The following is a 15,368-nucleotide window of genomic DNA, read 5'->3' on the forward strand; positions in this document are numbered from 1 at the left end:
AAACTTTGACCATTCCATCCAATAAGTCATCTGAAAACCAATAGTCACTTGGAGGAAAATGGAAGCCATTAAGGAAAAGCACAGGGTACACTTGACAGCAAGAGACAAAGGGAAAGCAATTCTTTTTAAATTTTATTTTATTGTAAAGATGCTGTACAGAGAGGGAAAGCAATTCTTGAAAGCATGAACTCAAAAGGCATGCTGGTCTAAGACTATTTGAGCAGAGCCAAGAACAACAACAACAAAAGTAGTCTGTAAGGAAAATGATGTATTACATATGGTACAATATGATATAGTCATAAAGATAATTCTGAGTTATCAAGAAAGAGTTAATATGGACTATACACTCTGTGTAGGAAAACAAGGCTAGAACATTTAACAGAGCTGTCCATCAAAAGTGTTTTATGTCTGTGCATGTATGTTTACGTGTGTGTATATGTATGCTGGTCCTAGGGCTTGAGCTAAGGGTCTGAGCATTGTCCCTAAGCTTCTTTTGCTCAGGGATAGTGCTCTACCATTTGGTCCAATGCTCCACTTCCAGCTTTTTGGAGAAAAGAATCTCAGGGAACTTTTCTTTTTTTTTTTTTGCCGGTCATGGGGTCTGAACTCTGGGTCTGGGCGCTGTCCCTCAGCTCTTCAGCTCAAGGCTAACGCTCTACCACTTGAGCCACAGTGCCACTTCCGGCTTTTTCTGTTTATGTGGTGCTGAGGAATCGAACCCAGGGCCTCATGCTTGCAAGGCATGCACTCTACCGCTGAGCTACCTTCCCAGCCCTCTCAGGGAACTTTTCTGCGTGGGCTGATTTTAAACAGATCTCAGTCCCCCAAGTAGCTAGGATAACAAGCATGATCCACCAGCACCTGGACAAAAGTGTTTTTAATTGTTTCAATATATAAAGCATTTCTTCACCATTTAGAAATTTTTCCTTTATATACAACACTTTGTTTTCAGGTTTGACAGATAAATGAAATGACATTTTATCCAAATCTTACCTGCTGGGAATTATCACCATTCCCTATACTGAGAGAATCTGAAGGTTTGTCAATGGGACTGTAAAAAGAAAACATTGTATGAAATCAAGAATAAAGTCATTTCATTACAATAAAAACAAATTCAGAAAAAAAACAAAAAAAGTAGAGGTACTGTGACATATGACATTAAGTTAGATACCATGGATACAAAGACTTTATGTAAGATCCCTACCTTGAAACACTATTCCTTGAATTACTTACATTCTAATCAGATTCTCTAAATCAATGGCTGGAATAATAGCTTAATGGGGAAAAAAGAACCTCTTAAAACAAATACCATTCTACTTAAGTCAACAATCGAATCCATCACTTAGTTCTCTATATATGATAAATATATTGATTTTCAAAATTTAGAACCAGTAAGCAACACATTTTTTCTAGCTTTTTGGCAGGACCTAAAGAGTTATTGGAATGTCCTTTATATAAAGTTCTTAAGAACCATAAATTTCTTTTAATATTTTTCTATATATTATTTCAAACCCTATAGGAAGAACAGTTATATATGTACACACACACACAAAACAAATGATACAAATTAAAATCTCTAAACCTTACAACACTGACCTAATGACATTTATAATAACTCAGTATATGAACAAAAGAACAAAAGATAAGCATTATTACTCTATAGAAAAAAAAATTAAGATTTCTAATTTCTCAAATTTATTGTATTCCCTGAAACTATATGCCAAGTTATTTTACAAATCATTAATTTAGGGCTGGGAAGGTGGCTCAGTGGTAGAGCGCTTGCCTTGCATGCCTGAGTCCCTGGGTTCGATTCCTCAGCACCACATAAGCAAAAAGAAAAAAGCCGGAAGTGGCGCTGTGGCTCAAGGTAGAGTGCCAGCCTTGAGCTGACGAGCTGAGGGACAGCGCCCAGGCCCAGAGTTCAGGCCCACAACTGAACCCCCAAAAAATAAATAAATAAAACAAATCATTAATTTACTGGTACCACACTTAATTGCTCTAAACAAATTTAACAAATACAGCCAGTCTGAATCCCAGGTGTTATCTAACATTCTTAAGTTTAACAGACTGTCTCTTGAGTAAGCTATCAAAAAAATGCTGTAATCAAATCTAACAAAATGGGCCAACTGGGGAATACTTCTGAGGGAAGTTCAAAATTCAATACCAATGTAAGATAAAGATAGTAAAGCAGACAGAGGTCAGAGTACAGAGACCAATGGAAACATGTAGTGTTAAAGAAGATATATTTGTGGTAACATAAAGAACAGACTAGAACACAATAATCTGCAATAAATGTACTATTCTTATAATATTGGAATAAGAGTGACAAGTTGAAAAGAAGTAACAAAAATGAAAAGGTGGAAAGAAGATATTATAAAGGCAAAAGTTTATTGTCTAAATCTTGGTTCATCTTTCTAACACCCATTAAAGAGCACTAAACAGTATTTTTCAATGTAAACTATGTCAGTCTTACTAATGTCCAGGGCAGTATGTAAATATTGGTGAATGAAATACCTAATTCAAGGAGACAGGTACTCTCAATTCTTTGATCAAGCAGTTATTCTACCAGGAACAATCAAGATCAAAGGTGTAACTTCTCTAAGCATTTAAGATACCACTTATTGAAATAAACTCTAGGAACTGGAAACACAGTTTTTTGTTGTTGTTGTTGACAGTGGTATTTTTGCTTTGGGTTTTTTTCTTTTCTTCTGGAGGGCAAATGGGGGACAGTGCAGAAAGGGAGGGAGGTAGAGTGAACAAATGTCATCACACTATTCAGTATACACAATATGGAAAATGACCTATGTAATTTGTGAGCAGAGATGGAAGGGGAAACTGAGGAAAGGAAAGTATGACATTGTGCAAAAACAGAAATGCACTCATCACCTCACTTATGAAACAGTAACATATCTATACAATACTTTAATAACAATAAAATTATTTTTTAAAAACTATAACCAAAATATTCATACAAAATCATGTTCAGCACTGTTATAAATAACATCATCAAAGTGAAATTATATGATACAGACACACAGGAAAGTAGCTTAGTATAGATTTTATCTAATATATATATTATTTTATATATAAATATAAAATATTTGATGACTATCATACAGCCCTAAAAATTATGATTTCATGACATGGGTAACATTCATAATAATGTATATTCATTTTCAAATGTAACAAATCAAAGTAATTTTATATATAATGGTACATATGCATTCACAGGGGAAAAAACAGGAAATATACATTGAAGGGAAAAGATACAAACCAAATTTAGTGAAAATCACTATGTACTAAAATCACATAAATTATTTTTTTCTATATGCTTTCAGAAATTTTTCACATTATCTTTGATAAAAAAAATAACACCTGTACATTCAGAAAATAACAAGATTATCTTAAGGAGATAATCTAAATGTTAAAAGTTCTGTTCTCAAATCTCTAGGAGTTACAAACTCAGAATATGACTTTAATTAAAATGACAGTATGTAAGAGTTGAATGTATCTGAAATAAATGTTTATTACAATAACCTGTTTTTTCTCAACACTAAGAAGTGGCACCCAATAATATGGGAAATAGGAACATATGGTTGATCACGAAAACATAAGGCTAGTAAAGGGTAAATAAAAATAATGAATGGAAATAGTGTTTGTCAATCCAAAAGATTTCTGTTTGGATTTAGCTTTTATTTCTAGCCTTGATAGAAATAAATCTCATATAACTTACTATATAGAGTAATTCTAGTTTTGCTTTGTAGATTCTTTACATAGTTATGTATGTACATATATACATAAATTCACACATATACATATATACCTATATACCTACGTATAAAAGAGTAAGTGTATAAATACATGTTAAATACATCTAACATTTAAATAAACTTCACTATAAAGGGAATATAGGAGCTCAACTATTTAAAACATACAATGTTTTTGAAGTAGATTATGACAATATTATCCAGGCAATTATTTTGCAAAATGGCTCTCACATTACTTTAATACTAGATAAACATGAGACTCTTAATATTTAAAAGAATTAATGTATCACTTAAACAAATTTAATTTTAATGTACTATGTGATTTCTTTTTTCTTTTGTGTCTTTTTCCTCCTATGGTTTATACCCTGTTGTCACTGTGTTTTATTTTGGTGTATATATATATATATATATATATATATATATATATATATATATATATATATATACACACATGTGTGTGTGTGTGTGTGTGTGTGTGTGTGTGTGTGTGTGTGTGAATTAGGGAAAGGAAGGGGAACATAAAAATGGTGAGACACAGAACAAAGGGGGAACCAATGCAACAGTGATACAAGACAATATGTTGGAAATGATCTGTACAATTTTGGGAGAAGCGGTTGCGGGGGAGGGAAAGTGGGACAAAAATGAAGGAGAGAGTAACAAGTTCAACAAGAAATGTACTTACTACCTTACTTATGTAACTGTAACCCCTATGTACATCACCTTGACAATAACTTTTTTTTAAATATGAAGACACCAAACATTAAACCTAAGAAACAATAGGATAGAATAAATTTCAAAAATGTATAGTCATCTATTTGATGTTCTGACAGGTCATAACTAAATACAATCCAAGATATGAAGATCATCATATCAGAATTTCAAAGTATTAAAAATCATGAGCTTATTTAGCTGACATACAATATCATCCACTCAAAACTATACTGAGAGTGGAGGATGAAGACAACTTTTTAAAAATAAGATTCTGAGCCGGGTGCAGGTGGCTCATGCCTGTAATCCTGGCTACTCAGGAGGCTGAGATCTGAGGATCATGGTTCAAAGCCAGCCCGGGCAGGAAAGTCTATGAAATTCTTATCTCCAATAAAACCACTAGAAAACTGGAAGTAGTGCTGTGGCTCAAGCAGTAGAGCGTTTGCCTTGAGCTGAAGAGCTGAGGGATAGTGCCCAAGCCTAGAGTTCAAGCCCCACAACCGACAAAAAAAAAAAAAAGATTCTGAATACAGCATATTTTTTTTACTCACCAAATACAAAATTGTAGTGATCCCTAGGACCAGATATCCTTGAATATTTATTTATTTTATTTTATTTTATTTTATTTTCCCGGTCGTGGGGCCTGAACTCTGGGCCTGAGCGCTGTCCCTCAGCTCTTCAGCTCAAGGCTAGCGCTCTACCACTTGAGCCACAGCACCACTTCTGGCTTTTTTCTTTTTGCTTATGTGGTGCTGAGGAATCGAACCCAGAGCCTCAGGCATGCAAGGCAAGCGCTCTACCACTGAGCCAACTTCCCAGCCCTCCTTGAATATTTATATACTTAATTATCACTCTTAAATACTGTCTTCCTCATTAGGTCAGAGAGAAAGCTCAGCTGGGTACCCACTATCTTTTGATTTCTCTTTTTATTTTATTTTGTTTTGTTTTGGGTGACAGGGTCTCACCATAATCCAGGCTGGCCTGCATCTTTCTATGTATCCCTGACTGGCCTCAAACTCATCAAAGTCCTGTGATTACAAACATATGTCATTATGCCCAGTCTCTTGAGTTCTTTTAAATAGTGAGCATATTCCTTGGGCAAATCATTGCAAGAGGGAAGACATCAAGAAGCTTGTCTTGAGCATAAGGTATGATAACTCAAGTGGTAGAAAGTATCTTTTAGCAAGTGTGAAACCTTGAGTTCAAGTCCCAGTACCACTAGACAGGGTTAAACAGATTGTCTGGTGTTACCAGGGAGCAGTAAGCAGCAAATATTTAAACCCAGAAATTGTGATTTGGTAAGAAGGAATGTGCCTAAAAGAGCCAGGAGCCGGTGGCTCACGCCTGTTATCCTAACTACTCAGAAGGCTGAGATCTGAGGATCAAGGTTCCAAGCCAGCCTGGGCAGGAAAGTCCATAAACTATTCAGAAAAAGCCTGAAGTGGCAGTGTGACTCAAATGGTAGAGTGCTAGTCTTGAGCAAAAGAAGCTCAGGGACAGTGTGCAGGCCCAGAGTTCAGGCCCCAGGACTGGCCAAAAAAAAAAAAAAAAAAAATAGCAGAGACAGAGAACAAAAAGAATAGACATGGCAAAAAGATGTCTGATGTCTGATATTAATATCAGTACTTACGTATCATACCTCTGCAGTGGTGTCACTTTATTCTTATTCTTATCAACTGAACCCGTAGATAACTGAAGAAAATTAGGATTTAACTTATATAATTCTTGAAGCAGCTTCTGTTCATATTCTTGATGTTTACCCGCCTAATGAAAGAAGACATTAAAACTGCAGTGGGATTCACAAAACATCTACCAAAAAACACTGAGTTACCTTCTGAATTATTTCTTAAAATATCCTAAGTAAAGCATTTTTTTTCCACAAAGTCAGAGAAAGCAATGAAGAATGATGTTACAAAACTTAAAGATCAATAAAAATTAATTCTGGGGCTAGGGGTGTGGCACAAATGGCAGAGCACCTGTCTAGCAAGCATAAGAGTTTAAATTCCAGTATGGCCAAAAAAAACCAGTTACTCCAATAAAATTACATAATCAATATTACATAAACTAAGGCATTTTATCAACTTTTGTTTTTGTTCCAGTACTGGGGCTTTTTCATGTAAGGATGAACCATAGCTCCTCTCCTTGAACCATAGCTCCTCTTCCAGCTTTTTGTTGGTTAACTGGAGATCAGAGACTTATGGACTTTTCTGCCCAGACTGGCTTTGAACCTTGATCCTCAGATCTCAGCTCCTGAGTAGCCAGGATTACAAACATGAGCCACCAATATCTGGCCTCATCAACTTCTACAAAAAGCTCATTATGGAGCAAGCAATTTCCCTAGCTCAACAAACTAGAATGTCAATTTTAAACCTGCTAATAAGTCTTTCATACAATTATGTTTTCCAACAAATCATTACAAAGTTTTCTGAAGATCATCCAAAATTTATCAATGGGTCTCCTGTCTTATTTAGAGGTTAAAACTGCTAACTATAGGGCTGGAGGCCTGGCCCAGGTGGTAGTGCTCCAGCCAGTGAGCAAAAGTGTCAGATACTGAGTTTGAGTCTGGGTCTTAGATAATATATATATTAAAGTATACAGAGAGAACCGTTTTACTATATTCTTTACTACCTTGGCACTAAGTCAAAACAACAGTGCCTCAAGCCTGTAATCCTAGCTACTCAGAAGGCTAAGACTTGAAGGATCATGGTTTGAAGTCAGCCCTGGCTGAAAAGTTTGAAAGACTCCATTTCCAATTAACCAGCAAAAAGCTGGGCTAGAAGTGTGATCCAAGTAGAAGAGCATCAGCTGTGATGGAAAGCAAACCAAGCTAGTGGGAGGCACAGGCTCAAACCCCAGTACTAAGGGGAAATGGTTCCATTTATTTGTTTTTATTCCTTTCTTTCCCCTTACCACAAATTTGAAAAATCAAAACACTAATACTTATAAACTGTAGATCGATTCAACTATTTATATCTGGTCCCTTGTTTTTGTTAATAAAGTTTTACTGGAACACAGTTATGCTCACTCACTTAAATACTGTCTGCAGTTGTTTTCTTGCTACAAAGGCAAAGTGAAGTGTTGAAAGAGAGACAGTGGACTAGTTGTAACAGGAACCACACAGCTCGGACACACCAAGAAAACCCTGTGTTTAACATAGTTGGATAGCTATAGTTGTGTACATCATAAGGCAATATCACAACTGTTACGGAAGAAATTAGGCTAAGATTGACTGTGAAAGCTAATCATACACAAAAATAAATAATAATGAAATTACTTGGAATAATTTTGTATCATTTGTGTGTGTATCGTGATTGGAAGGATTTTTTACTTACCTTCATGGATATTCATTATTTTAAAATTATGATTTAATCACATTTTGGAAAAAACAAAAAAGAATAAATCGAAATAAAAGGGGTACAATAATAATAGTAATAAGTGAGAGCAGTTTCAATTAATTGAGTACAACTGTATCATGTATACTGCACAATGCATCGTTCCCTGTCCTGGGGTATCACTCACTTGTTCATCTGGATCTATACATAAGTTCTATAGTAATCAGTTTTGAGTTTATGCAGTAAAACAAGTAAAGATTTTCTGATTTTTGCTATCTAATTTGTTCAAATTTATCTTTCAAAATTGCGAAGTGCTTTAACAAGGAAAACCCATTTCAAAATAATTTTTAAATTCAGGCAAAAAAGTAAAATTATGAACTGACTTTAGGAAAAAAATACAATAAGATGCAAGTTTTACACCTTTAAGACATGAAAAGCACATCAATTCTTTCTGCAGTCAATAGCTGATGAAATGTTATGGCTTTCATAGCAAAAGAGCTCAATCTGATATCTGAATGACTCTACTGGGGCAGTTCACAAAGAACAGCTGAAATCCCATTGCAAGTAAGTTTGAATAGACTGTCTGTCCGTATATTTTTCTTTTACTGCTCAATAATACTCTAACTAAGATCAATTGGGACTTGGAAAGTCTTTGACAGAAATTTTCATTGTCATAGTATATATGAGTAAAATATACCTGAAACTTAAGTTTGAAATGGTTCTATTATCTAAATTTCATTCAAGAATATTTCATACAAAAAGCAAATCAAAACATTTAAAATCACTTATTGAAAAAAATATAATATACCTCATCTATTCTTGTTAAATAACTGATAGATATTTGGTTTTAAAATCACAAAGACAATACAATACTGCCAAGAAACTCCAATCTACTTATTACAATGGGATTTACTCTGAATTAATACTGTCAAAAAAGGTGATACTTCACATTATTTAATAATCTGTGTTTAAAGAAGCTCCTACCAGACTTTCTCTAGTTTAACCTGGAGAATGAAAGGTAGCAATGAATGCCCCCCACCTTCTAAATGAGAAGTATTCCTGCAAAAGTCCACAGCAACAATCTGAAGTCCTCATCTACAATAGGGAACTGCAGCATTGTGCTTTGGTATAATCCTCATTTAATATGCCGAATGGTCAACATTTTTACTTGTAAAAGCATGTTTATACTACAAATTGAAAGGAGACAGGAGAAGAGGAAATGTGAAAAAGAACATAAGATATTAAGTCTTTAATTCAGATACGGACTCAGTGGACACTTTCAAGGGAGAAATCATTTTACAAAATGTTAGGTTATCAGCAACACTGGACAGAATAATATGATCTAGAATATCCTGTAAAGAGTAGAGATTGGGGAGAAAAAAACCAACAAAACAAAAAACAATTAATGACAGTATCCTAGTTGGCTTTTATTTTGCTGACATTCCCCTTAAAGTAGAATTTTCCAAAGTGTTTTCTTTGGTCAACTAAGTTCTGGTTGTACTAGTAGTACTTCCCACTTTAGATAAGTATTAGCATATTAAAGCCTCTGAGAAGTCCTACAATAAATAGTCTATCTGTCTCCATTACTCTAGCATTTTTATTTTGCAGACACATTTTTAACAGACATTTTATGAAACTTTGGAAAGTGCTACTTTAAAGTAATGCCAGTTTTTAAAAGTTCAAATCCCTAGGTTTTGCTTTTGCATTTTTAGCATAAGAAGAAGTACTCCCTTTTGTGCAAAGTTCATAATTCACATGACTTTACTACCTGCATTTCTTCTTTTGTGAAGCTGGCTGCTTCATCCCCCAATTCATGTAGATACATGCAGTCAGGTTTTGGACACTGCATATTCTTTAAGAAGTAACTGCAGTATTTTGTTGTACCTAAAGATGCCTATAAGGAAGGAGGAGGAAAGAGAACTCAGAATATGAACTGACATTATAATGATAACTGCCATGTTTAGTGTTTTTACTTCATCTAAAATGGGGGCAAGTAAGACTGAAAAAAACTAGAAAACTGGTATGACATATAGACAAATGCTTATGTAGAAGGGCTAACAACATTTTAGTCTATGGTTTCCAGAAACTGAATACAAGATCTTTTCCCTATACTTCAGGAGAAGAGACAGAAAAACTTGTCTATATGGTAAGTAGTTAAGCACAAAAGAAGGCAAATTCTTTTCCTAATTATTCCATCTTTTCCATTTACATAAAGCATTGCTTGGTGGGACCCTTCATTCAAACTTACTTTGAAGTTCAGATATTTAACTGTAAAAAAGAGAACTTTCATCTAGTTCATGAAGAATGGGTCCATTTTTGCAAAATAAGCACAAAAACACAGGATTTTTAAAGGATCATCCTCTAATACTGTGTTTATTCCTATTTAGTAAATAATATAGCACCCTACAGTGAGCAATAAACAAATTAGCTATCGTAAGGTAGTACGGGAGCCTACAACACAATCTTCAAACTGTCTTAAAGTTAATACATAAATTTTATGCTGTCCTCTACAGATTATTTCTTCCCTCTTAAAAGAAGGCTCAGGAGGACCATATTACCTTAAGTGTTCTGCCATCTACCACCACATTGTTGACACACTGTATGGCCCTGAGAGCATCTTCTGACCGGATATAGGTTACGTAAGCACTGGCACTTGGACCCTAGTGAAAAAATCCCATCCCATTGTTATTAGTGTCAAAGCAATCATCAAAAAAATACATATATATGCATATATATATTGCTATATGCCTAGCTAAGGAATACTAATACTTCCTTTATTACTACCACTACTTCTGTTGTTAATACCACAGCAGCAGTCTTTTTTTAATACTAGCTCATTTAAATATAATCATATTTGAACATTATCTGATTTTAAGCGAAATATAACATCTATAACTATAACATGGTGAACATATAAAATATCATCGTTGGCTTGACATTTATTTACTTAAATAGTCATTTAACAGGCTCATTAACTTTACAAAAAAATCTTTTAAATTTATATTTAAAAGTAAGATTTAAAAATGTGCCAAATTATGTTCTCTTGAACATAAATGTAATCTTGAAGTTTTCTGCTATACCAGTACAACCAAGATGTTCTATTAATTTTTCAACCTCTAAAAATATTAGTGACTTTAAATCACTATGACAAGATTGCCTGATAACAGGCTTAAGTCCCCCACCTCTTTACCCCAGCACTAAAATTTTGCTTTACTATTTCCCTCTTATTCTATCAATTCATTATAAAATCCTAGAAGGGTCAAATGAATGCTAAAAATTCCCCCAGCCCACCAATAGAGGTCTCTACACTGCATAAATACTTGACCTTCAAGCTTTCTAATCACAGAAAGCTGATTTTCCTTCTGAATGGCCTAGGTCAAGCCCAGACCACAGGGAGGAAAGGTAAAAATCCCTATAATTAGTTACCTGTGAGCCTGCATATGATGTGCTATTATTGATGACAACTTTATGTATTTTACCAAACTTCCCAAAATATTCTGGTCGTTTTAAAACCTATAAAAGAAGAAGAAATAAGGCATAAACTGTCCCCATTCTCATCAACTTTATCCTTATAATGGGGACATTCACTATCCCTTGTCATTGAGAAGAAAATAATTTTTAGTTTCTAATGGACATGACTATTAGTTGAAATTATCCGAGCTAACCTCAGGAAATCTAAAATGAGACTAAAAGCTCATTCAAGCTCTTCATTGAGTAGAAACTGAGACTATAGTGAATATTATCTATTATGTTCTAATATTTGCATCAACAACCTATGGGATCTTAACTTCACAGTATTATCTAACACAAAACATAAAAAATCTTAACTGTACTTCACTAATAAATGATCTTTATAAAAGTAATTCTCAAGACAATAACTAAAGTTAAGCTCAAGGGCAGAGATGAAGGAAGGAAGGAAGGAAGGAAGGAAGGAAGGAAGGAAGGAAGGAAGGAAGGAAGGAAGGAAGGAAGGAAGGAAGGAAGGAAGGAAGGAAGGAAGGAAGGAAGGAAGGAAGGTGGGTGGCAGGAAGGCAGACAAGGCAGGCAGACAAGGCAGGCAGGCAAGCAGGCAGGCAGGCAGGCAGGAAGGCAGGGAAGGACGGAAGAAAGGAGGGAGGGAAGGAAGAAACAAAGTTTTTACTCAAATATGTATTATATGCTATTTTAGGACATTCTTTATAAATTTCAAATTTGACAACCATGCTTTATGATTTATCACTGTGCATATAGTTTCCTATGTCAATAAATTTTAGTATTTCTAAATAGTTTTCCTCACCCCCCCTTATGCTAGTAAAATACTTTTGAGTATTTTGTACCTTTTTTTTTATACCTTTTTTTTTCATATTATCTGGTTACTTCTTGGTAGTTACTGGTCCCTGTACTTACCTCACTTGAATTAATTTTGGGATTATATATGCATTCTTTTATTTTGGGGGGGGGGGGGTCTGTCATGGGGCTTGAACTCTGGGTTTGGGCACTGTCCCTGCACTCTTCAGCTCAAGGCAAGTGCTCTACCGCTTGAGCCACAGCGCCACTTCCAGTTTTCTAGTGGTTTATTGGAGATAAGAGTCTCACGGACTTTCCTGCCCTGGCTAGCTTTGAACAGTGATCCTCAGATCTCAACCTCCTGAGTAGCTAGGATTACACGCATGAGCCACAGGCTCCCGGCTTATATATGCATTCTTTTAGCTTTCCTTATACTTACATAACCTTGGCTAATTTATTCAGTATTAATTTGATACAAAAATGTTTTCCATGATTTGCAAATACCTCAATATTAAATTCTGTTTTGGCCCTACCTGTATGCCTACTGTTCTATAGAGATCTATTGTTCTTTCCACATAGCAAGCTCCCGCTCTACAATGTCAATTAATTAACAGTCTTTAGCTTAATTAATAAAAATAAATCTAAAAAGTATTGCTTGTTATGCTTGCTATAGACAATGCTAATGGATTGAAAGGTTAAGTGATCACATTGGTTTCCAATATTTTTACATTTTATTCCTCTAAGGCATAGGAGAGCTAATATGATGACCCTCAGCTTGCTTATAGCCAAGTTTCAGGGCTCAGTGGTAGGGAAGAGAATAGTTGAAAAGGTTTTTCTGGCCAGTGGAATGTGAACTACACTTGATATTCCAACAGGCTGTATACCATCTCAATAGTAGGTTTCACAGCTAAAATGCCTATTTCAAAGGCTGCTCATAGGTTATCCTACATCAGCATCTCATATCACATGTCAATTTAGAGAAGCAGTTCTCAATCAAGCAAGAACTGAGAGGAAATTTTGGAAATTCGTAGATGCTTTCACTAGGAGAGACAAAGTACCTTTGAAATAGTAATAGCATTCAGTAGATAGGAACAGGGTTAAAGTACAAGCTGGCCCTGAACTGCAGTTATGGTGTACAATTTTTGAATGACCAGTAAGCATGAAGCTAAGAAGCCTATTTATAAGTAAGTGAACCTATAAACAAATTCCATATTATAAACAGAAAGCATTTTCCCAGTATTGAGACATACTGAGTTCATAAAACAATCTTATCATTAGCATCTCATAAATATATTTATCTGCATTTGTAACTTTCACATTCAGTGATTCTACAAAATAAAGCACTCTCTCTCTCTCTCTCTCTCTCTCTCTCTCTCTCTATATATATATATATATATATATATATATATATTTGGTAGTGTAAAAAGAAAACTTCAAGAACTTAAATATTCATATAAATCATTTGAGGAAGTTTTTACTTCTCCTTGATATGTATTTTTCAATTTATATATAAAGATAGAATATACAGCTATAATTTCATTTTATGAAAGTAAAGGATTGTTAAATATACTACTTTTTTTTTTAATGTGTACAAGGAATCTGACAATGTTGAAGACCACTGGTTTATGGGAATACTTCCTGACAAACATTTGGGTATAACATCTTCATAACAACATGAGCTTGTTATAATTATATCCACACTAGAGCCAGAACAGTATTTCTGAAGCACAAATCTAGCCATATCTTTCTGAATAGCTGAGCACCCTAACAATAAAGTACAAGTTCCTTAGCCCTTTGTGATCATTACCACTTACCTTACCAACCTTATCTCTCACCACTGCACTCTAATCTTCCAGCCAAACAAATCAGATTGCAGATGGAGGTCTTGCTCTTCGAGAAGCATCTGCATAGTTCCTGTGCCCAAAGCATTTTGCTCCAAAGATTACAGAGGAGTGTATACCTCCCCTTCAAGGTCTAGTAGCATCCTGTGCTTCCAAAGCACATAGCAATTCTCATACTGTACTGTTACTTGTGTAAATAAGGTAGTACTATCAGTGTATTCTCAAATGTTATACATCGTGCCTAGCATACTCCAGGTACTCAGTAAATGTTTATTGAAATGGAAATGTGTTAGCATTAAACAAAAAAGATTACATGAGTATAAAACACTAGTGAGCCACTAAGTATTAATAAATGGCCAGTAATTGATGTGAAGCAGGCTGCCCAGGCAAGGATAATTCAAAGAATTTAAATTTTCCATATTAACAGGAATGCTACAGATTCTACCTCAACAACTTAAAGTAAAATAATATTCAAGTAAATAAAGGGTCTAGGGAGGAGACAGAGCATACTATATACATTACCACCCTATCATATTTTATATATAATATATAATTATTAAGTGTTAATATAGAATATAAAGTGATACCTTAAAAAAGTATGCCTAAGCCAGGTATGGGTGGCGCATGCCTGTCACTCTAACTACAGAGGAGGCTGAGATTTGAATATCACAGTTCAAAGCCAGCCCAGGCAGGAAAGTCTGTGACACCTTTATCTCCAATTAACCACCAGAAAACTGGAAGTGGCACTGTGGCTCAAGCGGTAGAATACTTGCCTTGAGCTGAAGAGTGCAGGGACAGTGCCCAAGCCCCACGACCGACCAAAACAAAAAGTATGCCTAATGGCGTGTTTAATGACTAAAGTGTGTTAGCATTTTCACACACTATGGAAAAATATAAAACCTTGGTAATAGCTGGGGGTTTGATGGATAAATCTAAGTAGGAACGAACACACTAACATTAGAATAAATGTTCTAAGACCATGGGCAAGTCACTCAACTTCTTTGTGCCTCAATTTCTCATTTGTAAATGGAGCTGTTGTCTCTTTAAAATCTTTTACTTCCTCAAATAAAATACTCTCTCAAGCTACTACCCAGAGTTGAAACACTACTGACCTTACTTGCTGCCTATTCAGGCTTCAAGCCTATCTTATCATCTTTTCCACAGGGAGGCTTTTTGTGAATCTCTATACTAGCTAAGTACCTTACAATGTACTTCTCTTTGTATAAATGCTCCACACATATGTAAGTACTTGAATTCTGACTTCTTTGCTAGGAAGAGTAGAATCTGTGTCTGGCTTGCTAACTAATTTACCTCCAACATCCAAGTATCTACTACATGCTACATTAAGACCTCTAGTGGGTTCAAATAAACAAGTATCAATTGATGGTCCTTACACAGCTACTGGAAAGAGAAAAGAAACTGAGTACTCATTCCACATATAATCCTTAAGGACA

At 35.0% G+C, this 15,368-nt stretch overlaps 1 protein-coding gene across 7 annotated transcripts in view; it reads right to left on the reverse strand.

Annotated features, from left to right (window-relative positions):
* Window positions 1-15,368, reverse strand: part of Cnot4 (CCR4-NOT transcription complex subunit 4) — a 108,654-nt gene that overhangs the window by 38,026 nt on the left and 55,260 nt on the right. For 4 of the 7 annotated variants that reach the window (XM_069996845.1, XM_069996842.1, XM_069996843.1 and 1 more), the window contains 5 exons: window positions 11,234-11,320; window positions 10,366-10,467; window positions 9,576-9,701; window positions 6,106-6,239; window positions 994-1,051 (listed from right to left, as the gene is read on the reverse strand). In XM_069996845.1, the coding sequence (XP_069852946.1) occupies window positions 994-1,051; window positions 6,106-6,239; window positions 9,576-9,701; window positions 10,366-10,467; window positions 11,234-11,320 (507 nt within the window). The remainder of the gene's footprint in view (window positions 1-993; window positions 1,052-6,105; window positions 6,240-9,575; window positions 9,702-10,365; window positions 10,468-11,233; window positions 11,321-15,368) is intronic. The other 3 variants (XM_069996846.1, XM_069996844.1, XM_069996848.1) reach the window with 1 other exon arrangement.

The sequence above is a fragment of the Dipodomys merriami genome, unplaced genomic scaffold (assembly GCF_024711535.1).
Source record: "Dipodomys merriami isolate MVZ:Mamm:240054 unplaced genomic scaffold, mDipMer1.0.p SCAF_5, whole genome shotgun sequence".
NCBI classification, from domain to species: domain Eukaryota; kingdom Metazoa; phylum Chordata; class Mammalia; order Rodentia; family Heteromyidae; genus Dipodomys; species Dipodomys merriami.